Source organism: Gracilinanus agilis, chromosome 4, assembly GCF_016433145.1.
Source record: "Gracilinanus agilis isolate LMUSP501 chromosome 4, AgileGrace, whole genome shotgun sequence".
NCBI lineage: Eukaryota > Metazoa > Chordata > Mammalia > Didelphimorphia > Didelphidae > Gracilinanus > Gracilinanus agilis.
Genome location: NC_058133.1, coordinates 457,586,544 through 457,596,925, shown reverse-complemented (window position 1 = coordinate 457,596,925; position 10,382 = coordinate 457,586,544). Strand labels below are relative to the sequence as shown.

The 10,382-nt window shown below is 39.1% G+C and overlaps 1 protein-coding gene across 1 annotated transcript in view; it reads left to right on the top strand.

Moving 5' to 3' along the window:
- Positions 1–9,510, top strand: part of SLC25A24 (solute carrier family 25 member 24) — a 50,158-nt gene extending 40,648 nt beyond the window's left edge. The window contains exons 7-10 of the mRNA XM_044675914.1: positions 2,581–2,688; positions 4,478–4,645; positions 8,561–8,711; positions 9,326–9,510. Of these exons, the coding sequence (XP_044531849.1) occupies positions 2,581–2,688; positions 4,478–4,645; positions 8,561–8,711; positions 9,326–9,510 (612 nt within the window). The remainder of the gene's footprint in view (positions 1–2,580; positions 2,689–4,477; positions 4,646–8,560; positions 8,712–9,325) is intronic.
- The last annotated feature ends 872 nt before the right edge of the window (positions 9,511–10,382 follow it).

The following is a 10,382-nucleotide window of genomic DNA, read 5'->3' as shown; positions in this document are numbered from 1 at the left end:
CCTTCCTTCCTTCCTTCCTTCCTTCCTTCCTTCCTTCCTTCCTTCCTTCCTTCCTTCCTTCCTTCCTTCCCTTACCTTCTGTCTTAGTATCAATTCTAAGACAGAAGAGTGGTCAGGGTTAAGTGACTTGTTCAAAATTGCACAGCTAGGAAACTAAGACCAGATTTGAATCCAGGTCCTCCCAACTCCAATACTGGCACTCTATCCACTGTGCTCCCTAGTTGAATCTCACTTCAATTTTCAAGTTTATTTCTGAATCAGCTTTACTATGTTATGTAAAGATTTTATTCCATCAACAAAAGGTACAGAATTAAACCTATGGACATAGATAAAATGTTTTTGGTGTCATTCCATTTGAGAAAATTAAAGAAAAAAGAGAAGGGAATTGTGCTTCAAGTAATGGATGGCCTAGGATAAAGAGTGAAGATAGAAAAAAATAAAATGAAGAAAGAATAAGGGCCTGAATTTGTTGTGACACAGTTGTTCTTGAAGCCATCCAGGAAGATCAAGGCTGAAAAATCTTTCCTGCCTCTCTTCTCCACATCAAGTCAGTCAAACTGAGACCTTATAGGTAATCTAAATCAGAGGGATCCAAAGAAATTGTAAAACTTATGACACCAAAAATAAAATCATGCTCTTTTTATCTAGGTTCACAGCTTAACTCTATACTTTGTCAATAGGGACAGGAGATCCCAGGTTCAAAAGTAAATTCAGACACTTCTTAGGTGTGTGACTCTGAGCAAGTCACTTAACCCCAGTTGTCTAGCCCTTACTCCTCTTTGTCTTAGAACCAATTCTAAGACAGAGGTAGAGGTTAAAAGGAAAAAAAAAAAAAGAATAGAGATTGCAGAAATGGTGCCAATCTGCATTGAGAAAGGGAGTTCTTTATACTCAGGGCAAATCCCTAATATTATACAAATTAATTACAGAGGGCTGAAAGAGCCTGGGGTGGTTAGGTGGCTCAGTGGATAAAATGCCAGACCAGGAGTTGGGAAGACTCATCTTCCTGAGTTCAAATCTAGCCTCAGACACTTATTAGCTGTGTGACCCTGGGCAAGTCACTTAATCATGTTTGCCTCAGTTTCCTCATCTGTAAAATGAGCTGGAGAAGGAAGTGGCAAGCCATTTCAGTATTTTTTCCAAGCAAACCTTAAATGGAGTCATGAAATGTCAGACACCACTGAACAATGACAGAACAACAGGAACCTTAGCCTGTGGGAAGTGGGCTGGGCTGGGATTAAGACAGAGTTCATGCAGATGTAGATGATCTTTCAGTTAAGCCTTTTAGGAATCCAGGGAGTCTGTGAGGCAGAAATGAGGGAAGAAGGGATTCTAGGTATTGAAAATAAGTCTGTGTCAAGGCAGGGAAAGAAAACCCTGTAGAGGGGAGTTAGTTGTCCAGGTTGCCTGGTACATGCATTGTGTGAAGGGGAACCTGAAAGTATATGCTGGAACCAGAAAGACTTCAAGTTATCAAAGAAATGATTTTGTTTTTTATCCTGGAGGCATTTTTATCCTGTGAGCCACCTCAAGTTCTTGAGCAGGGGAATGATGTGGTCAGAATATTAAGAATATCATCAATTTGGCATCTGTATGGAGGATAGATTGTATTGAGAGATTGGAGACCAGAATTAGGAGAATATGGCAATAGTTCAGGTAGAAGGTGATGAGAGATTGAATGAGAGTGGTGTCTGCCTGAAAGTGGAAGGTAGATATGAGAGATGTTGTAAAGTTACAGGGCAAAAGACCTGGGAACCGATTAGAAAGGGGCATTTAAGGAGGGAATGCCCTGGGTGATTGGAAATATGGTGGCCCTCTCAAAAGAAATCAGGAACTTAGGAAGAAGGTAGGGGAAGGAGAGGAGGAAGAGATTGCTTTGGGCGATAAGAAATATAGTAGCCCTTTCACAGAAATCAGAAAGTTAGGAAGAAAATAGGGGGAGGAGAGAAGGGAGAGGATGTTTGGGGTGATAAGAAATATGGTAGCCTCCTCCACAGAAATCAGGAAGTTAGGAAGAAGGTAGGAGAAGGAGAGGAGGAAGAGGTAGGAGAAGGAGAGAAGGGAGAGGATGTTTTGGGTGATAAGAAATATGGTAGCCTCCTCCACAGAAATCAGGAAGTTAGGAAGAAGGTAGGAGAAGGAGAGAAGGAAGAGATAGGAGGAGAGAAGGGAGAGGATGTTTTGGGTGATAAGAAATAGGGTAGCCTCCTCCACAGAAATCAGGAAGTTAGGAAGAAGGTAGGAGAAGGAGAGAAAGATATTGTAGGTGACAGGATATATGGTATCTCCCCTCTATGGAAGTCAGGAAGAAAGTAGGGGAAGGAGAGAAGGGAAAAATAATAAGTTGTGTTCTGGAATTAAGTTTGATTGGGTCATCTTAAGGGGAATATCTGATTAGCTGCTGATAGATACCCTGCAGGCAGGGATTTCAGGAGTGAGACAAGGACTGTCACTATTTAATAGACATGAGAGTTGTGTGTTGAAGTAACTGGACCCTTTTCATACTTCCAGTCAATGCTTTAGATGTTTATCTCTTTTCATCTAGTATTCATGGGTATTTAAACACTTCTATTCACACAGTATAAGAAGCTGCTGACTAGTGAAGGTGCCAAAATTGGACTAGTCGAGAGATTTGTTTCTGGTTCTATGGCAGGAGCAACAGCACAGACCTTCATTTACCCTATGGAGGTAAGTATTGCTGTGAAAAATCTGACATTGTTTCTCCTGTATTTTTCATGCGCCCTATCTCAAATGTTAGTGGCAGAAATAATATCAGTAATATAATCTTTTATAATAATAGCTAGCATTTATATAGTTCTGACTATGTGCCAGACATTGTATTAAGCACTTTACAAATGCATTTCATTCGATCCTCACAACAACCCTGCTGGGTAGATGCTATTGTTAATCTTTGCTTAACAGATGAGAAAACTGAGGCAAACAGAGGTTGTGACTTAAGGGTCCCACAGTTGGTAAGTATCTGAGGCCAGACTTGAATTTAGGTCTTCCTGACACTTGTCCCAGCCTCTATCTACAGTACCACACAGCTACTTCTATTATCAAGTGGTAATTGGTCCCCAAACAGAGAGCCTTCCTTCAGGGGAAATAAAAAAAAAATTTGTAGTTATTCCCCAGTCATTTCACTTGAATTGCCATTTTTATTGCTAGAACAAGGACTGTCCCACTGAATGCAATGTATCTGAGAGGCATAGGCCCAAAACACCAATCAAAATAAAAAACTGGGGACATTAGTAGTTTTTTTTTTTGGATGAACTGCAATAACTTGGGGGCTTAATTCACCAGGCATGGAGAGGATTCCTTTTGAATTCAGTGGAAATCCAGGAGGCAAAGAAAAGGTAGACATCAGTAGAATTAAATACTTTAGACCTGGTGGTGGTAGAATGATTTGTGTTTCTGTGGGTCTGCTGGAATCTCTGCTTTGGAGCCTTGCTGTCAAACTGCCTTATATTTCAGCACGCTTAACAGTATAAAATAGGCTTCCCTTACACTGAATTTGGACATGAGTAGAATAGATGGGTTAATATAAAGTTGGGAGGGAATCTAGAGGTCTTGTAGGGTCTGAGATTTAGAACCAGGAGGATGCTTTGAACCCTTTCATTTTACAGATGAAGTGAGTGAAGCCCAGAAAAGATAAGGCTTTCCTGATATCATATAGATATTAAATGGCAGAGCTAGAATCCAAACTCAGGCCACATGGGCTCTGCTAGTTCTTAGTTCTTTACAGATTAAAAGAAAATCATTTTAAATAAACATTTTATACCTACTCTGTGCATGGAACTTTGCTAGATTCTTTGGGGATGTTAAGGCAAGTTATGGATTTCTTTAAAAGTTTAAAAATGAAAATAAACAAAAAAAGGGCATCTTATGCTCAGCAGAAGAGTTGGGGGGTCGATCCCATGTTTGTTTACCCATCCTTGCTATTCACTCTCTTAGCATAGCCTACTTCTCTTTTGCTGAATTCCAGTAGCAGTCTGTTTCTTGCTACCTTGAGCCCAATCATCCTCTCACCTCTTGACTTTCTCTTTCTGACAGGTACTTCTGTGGCCTCTTTATGATCTCACCTGCTTGTGATTCCTAGATATAAACCATTAGAACTTAAGGGCAATGACATTTTTTGAATGTGAGAGCCTTCGACATTCAGGTTAGGGGCAGGTAGGTAGTGGATAGAGAGCCATGCGTAGAGTTCTGGATTCTAGAGATTCTGGATTTAAAACTGGTCTCAGATACTTCCTAGCTGTGTGACCCTGGGTAAGTCACTTAGCCCCAGTTGCCTAGCTCTTACCGCTCTTCTGCCTTGGAACCAAAACTTACTATTGAGTCTAAGACATAAGATAAGATTAAAAAAACAACCCTTAAAGTTTGACTAAAATCTGTGGCATCATCCAATTTATGGGAACACTGAGTAGGTTAGGAAACTTCTGACTAATGAAATACATCTCTATCTTTTCACTTTCAGGTTCTAAAGACCAGGTTGGCTGTTGGCAAAACTGGTCAATACTCAGGGATGTTCGACTGTGCCAAGAAGATATTGAAGTATGAAGGCATGGGAGCCTTTTTCAAAGGCTACATCCCTAACTTCCTTGGCATCATCCCCTATGCAGGAATAGACCTTGCTGTTTATGAGGTAAGTTTATTCCCCTGGGCGAATATGACCAATTTGTTGACTCTATAGATAGCCATTTCTACTCATTAAGTCCTAATGTTGAAGACAGTGGAATGATAAATAGTAGAGGATATTTTCTATGACTAATTAGAAAATGGTATTGTTTGGGCCAAGATTTCTGATTCAATCCCCATTTAGAGTAGTTTAATATATTGTCAGAGTTGGAAGATTCAGAGATCATCTAGACCAGGGATTGGTAAACTGTGTCCCACAGGCCAAATCCTGCCCACCACCTATTTTGGCATATCCCCTGTGGAAAATTAAATTGAGGAAATATTGGAAAAACTGGAGACATTTTTGAGAAATCATTTTCTTTTTAGCCACCCCCCAAAAAAGTTTGATTTGAAAGCTCAAAAAAGTCTCCCCCAGACTATGAACCTGGCTTGGGTTCTCTGTTTCTTTTGTCTAGATCTTTCACAGGCAGGGTGGAGACCTGCTCCCTATTTATCTATGAATAAAAATTTGTTTAAGTATGCTAGGCAGCTGCCATATTGGGAAGCTTGAGCTGCGCAGCCATATGACATGTCTCTTGGCATCCTTGGGATGCTCCTGTTCCTGTGATGAAGGAATTCCAGTCTTTGAATTCACTTCCTGTGTGACTGTTCTTCAATTAGAGATGTCTTAGGGAGGAACTGAATAATAATATGAGAAGAGTTATATATTGACTTGTGCTATGGGAATTTGGCATTTTTGGTACACACAGTTCTAATGTCTAGTTGCTCCTTCTTTTGCCCCAATATTCTGGCCATGCTTTCCCTCATTCCTCGCAGAGACTTAGCTGCCTACTTGCTTGCACTTAAGCCTCTACTCTCTGGCTTAGCCTAGCTGCTTGTTTTCTCTTGGATCCCTTCAAATTCTGCCTCCTGCTTGAGTTCTGTGGCATCTCTTTGGACTATAGGGAGTCTTTTGGCTAGTTAGAAATCTTGAGAGGCCAATTAATAAATTAATATTTTAAAACTAAAAACATAGCCTCCAGAGCATTTCATTTGTTACATCCCAAAGCTTAGAAGAGTTTTTATATTTTTAAAGCTGGAGTTTGCCCATCTGTGGTCTAGACCAAATCTCATTTTACTGACAAGGAAACTAAGACTTGGAAATTAGGTGATTTCTAAAATCACACAGATAGTACTAGAACCAGAATTTGAGCCCAGGTTCTATGATGCCAGAGCCAGGACTCTCTTCCATCATACTCTGCAATTAGATGTGCCCCCAACCCTGAGAGGCAATTTAATTCAAGGGAGCATGCTATTGATCAGAAGGTGAGATGATAAAGGAGTGTGATTGGATTGGCACAACTTAATAGCCAATATATTTTTCAATTCATGCCAGTGCCATATTTTCTGTAAATGGCAGCACATTTGAGTTGTGATTTTATAAAGTGCATTCAGATTTCTCTAGAATTGTGATGTGACAAGTGATTTTTAAGAGTACCTATTTTTCTTGATTTCTTTTTGGCTGCTTTGGTCTCAGTAGTACAAATGGGGCAAAAGCTATTTCTTTTGAGCTGTTTCCATCCTTTTATCTCTGGAGTTCAAAGTATTTAGCCTCCAGACATCATTGACACAGTTGCTGGGAGCTGTCTTTGTTGTACCATGGTAATAAATGAACATTGAATAAAGACTGGCTTTTGAAACTTAATTATTTATTATTTCAATTCTGTCAAGGTATACCTTTTACAATGATTACCGCAGGACACAGCTGAAAAAGTGTAAATGCTTTAACAAAATGTAGAACATTTAAAAGGCTGGTCCTGCCATCATGAAATCTGTTTTAGATATTAAAAATTTGTTTTTAAACCTAGTGTTTGACATTTCCCCTTCCCTACGGGAAGAGAGCTACAAAAAGATAAGCTTCTTAAAAGTTAGGAAAATTATGTCTACTGTGGATGGAAAGGACTCTTCAACCATAAGAGTCCTTGTGGTCTGGAGATATAACTTTGGCTAATGTCAATTAGGAGAACAAGGAATGAAGGGGTCCATAAGATAATTTGAGCCAGTGCTTTTTGGTTCCTGAATTATACTTAGAGACAGACAGTCAATGCACGATGTAAGTGACTTGTATAGTGCACTGAACCTCATACAGAGGATCTGCACTGCCTGCATCTTTAAAGAATTGCCTCCTGCCCTTTGCAGTAGTCTCATGAGGCAAGTAGAAGAGTATAGATTTATGTTGGCGAACCTATGGCATGCATGCCAGAGTGTGCTGCTCTCTTCCCCCTCTCCATGCCTGCCTGAGGACATTTCTAAAATCACCCGCAAAATTGGAAAAGAGTATGAGAGAGATTAGGTTTAGATCAACATCTCACACCCTCCACCAAGATAAACTCAGAATGGGTGAATGACTTGAATATAAAGAAGGAAACTATAAGTAAATTAGGTGAACATAGATTAGTATATTTGTCAGATCTTTGGGAAAGGAAAGCTTTTAAGACCAAGCAAGAGTTAGAAAAAATTACAAAATGTAAAATAAATAATTTTGATTACACTAAATTAAAAAAGTTTTTGTACAAACAAAACCAATGCAACCAAAATTAGAAAGGAAGCAATAAATTGGGGGAAAAAATCTTTATAACAAAAACCTCTGACAAAGGTCTAATTACTCAAATTTATGAGGAACTAAATCAATTGTATAAAAAATCAAGCCATTCCCCAATTGATAAATGGGCAAGGGACATGAATAGGCAATTTTCAGATAAAGAAATCAAAACTATCAATAAGCACATGAGAAAGTGTTCCAAATCTCTAATAATTAGAGAAATGCAAATCAAAACAACTCTGAGGTACCACCTCAGAGATTGACTAAATTGACAGCAAAGGAAAGTAATAAATGTTGGAGGGGACGTGGCAAAATTGGGATATTAATGCACTGCTGGTGGAGTTGTGAATTGGTCCAACCATTATGGATGGCAATTTGGAACTGTGCTCAAAGGGCTTTAAAAGACTGCCTGCCCTTTGATCCAACCATAGCACTGCTGGGTTTATACCCCAAAGAGATCATAAGGAAAAAGTCTTGTACAAACATATTTATAGCTGTGCTCTTTGTAGTGGCAAAGAATTGGAAAATGAGTGGATGCCCTTTGATTGGAGAATGGCATAACAAATTGGTATCTAATGTTGATGGAATACTATTGTGCTAAAAGGAATAATAAACTGGAGGAATTCCATGTGAACTGGAATAACCTCCAGGAATTGATGCAGAGTGAAATGAGCAGAACCAGGAGAACATTGTACACAGAGACTGATATACTGTGGTACAATCCAATGTAATAGACCTCTCTACTAGCAGCAATGCAATGACCCAGAACGATTTGGAGGGGCTTATGAGAAAGAATGCTATCCACGTTCAGAGGAAGAACTGTGGGAGCAGAAACACAGAAGAAAAACAACTGCTTGAACACATGGATCGATGGGGATATGATTGAGGATGTAGATGCTAAACGAACACCTTAGTGCAAATATCAATAATATGGAAATAGATCTTGATCAACAACGCGTGTAAAACCCAATGTTTTGTGCATTGGCTATGGGAGTGGGTTTCAGGGAGGGGAGGGAAAGAACGTGAATCAAGTAACCATGGAAAAACATGTTCTAAATTAATTAAATAAAAATTTCAAAAACTAAAATAAAATGACCTCCCCCTCTGCCCAGCAGCCCAATGGGAGCACTTCTTCCCTCCTCTGCCTGGGGTAAGGCAGGAGGCTCACATGTGACATGAGGGTTGCAGTTTGGGCACTCAGTCTTTCAAAGGTTCACCATCACTGGTACAGGTGGTTATGCAGTGTTATATATAGGATTAGAAGAAAAGGCAGTGATTGTCTTTTACTCTGCCTTGACTTGTGTAGTGATGACAGTGTTTTATTTCTGTGTTCTTTGGCAGCTGTTGAAGAATAATTGGCTAGAACATTTTGCAGAAGATTCCGTAAACCCTGGGGTTTTGGTGCTGCTGGCATGTGGTACTTTGTCAAGTACATGTGGTCAGTTGGCCAGCTATCCCCTCTCTCTTATCAGGACTCGCATGCAGGCTCAAGGTGAGGTTTTTTTGTTTTTTTTTTTGAACCCTTACCTTCTATATTGATTCAAGACAGAAAAGCAGTAAGGGATAGGCATTTGGAGTTAAGCGACTTGCCTAGAGTTAAGTGTCTTTTCCATGGTCACACAGCTAGGAAATATCTGAAACTAGATTTGAATCTGGGTTCTTTGGACTCCAGACTGACAATCTGTCCATTGTGCTACTTAGTTGCCCCTCAAAGTGAGTTTTTGTCAAAAGAATAATCTTGAAAAGAAATGACAATGTTTCATGGTTTTAAAATCATTCTTTTTAGTTTTTCCTTTGGAGAACTGCTTGGAGGTCAAGCCTCTCCTCTAATAAGTGCCGGCTCTTTTGAGGGGATTGAAATAAGGAGGTAACATCTCGGTAGGACAAGGACAAGATGATACTTCTCTACTCACCGCTTCTCTCCCTCCCCTCCAATTTTGGTATAAATGCCTAACACTTGTATGTCATAGAGAGCTCCAAGCCATATGTCCTTTATGCCTCTTGGTTTAAATTTTTTTTTAAATTTTGAGGCCCTCAGTATCTCATTTGGTTTATCCGAGGGTGGCATGAATCTCAGATGAATTTTTTTTTCCCTTTCCTTTCTAGCCATGGTGGAAGATGCACCCCAGCTAAATATGATTGACCTCTTTAAGAAAATAGTTACCAAAGAAGGAATCTTCGGACTTTACAGGGGCATCCTGCCTAATTTCATGAAAGTGCTGCCTGCAGTGAGCATCAGCTATGTGGTATATGAGAAAATGAAGCAAAATTTGGGAATAGCCCCGAAATGAAGTGTGAACTCTTGGCACGAGCCTCATTGCATGAGAGCACGACAGTATCTGTGTGTCCCTCATCACTTAAAGTTGCCAAAAGTCTTTGGGAAGAGATGCTGCATCATGACCCCAGCGAGAGTAACATATCAAATAGCATGTTAAGCATTTTAGCTTAATTTTACGTATGTGAAAATTTAATGATGAAATTATAGTTTTGTTAAATTCTTTACAAGTTAAAACATTTGATATTCCTAGAACTCTACTTGCCTTTCCGATTGGACTCCTTTTGCTTCTGATATCAGGTCTAAAAAAAAAAACAACCCAATCATTTAAATAGTTTGAAACACAATTTAAGAGAAATTTTTTTTTCAAGAGTACAATTTTAAAAATTCACTTTTTGACCAATTAGGCCAATTTATGTTATCTTTTGTATTTCAATTCCTTTGAGAAACTCATGTACCGAGTTGTATTTTTGTTCTATTGTGAATGTCTTCTGCAACCATTATGAAAAAACCAGTGCATTTAAACTAGATGATAATAACTAAGCAAGTAGAGTTCTTTTTCTTTAAGCAGAATGAAAGGATGAGGGTTGAGTTGTCATGATATGAGAATACCTCCATTTCTTATCATTATGATGTCTTGAAGAACGATAAGACTATGTTCATTTCACTGGTTAGTTACCTTTTGGCTTCATTTGTAGATGTTATGTTCGTAGCTCTTTTTGGTTCTGATTACTGAATTTGGAAAGGAAATCACCAGTATGAACAAATTTGCTTAATAATCAAGGAGAATTCAGTGGGAGCATCCTCTGAAACCTTAAATTCTACTCTTCAGTGATATTCTGGAATAGAACCATTTCTCTTTAGTTCAGTTTCTTTGAACCCTTACTC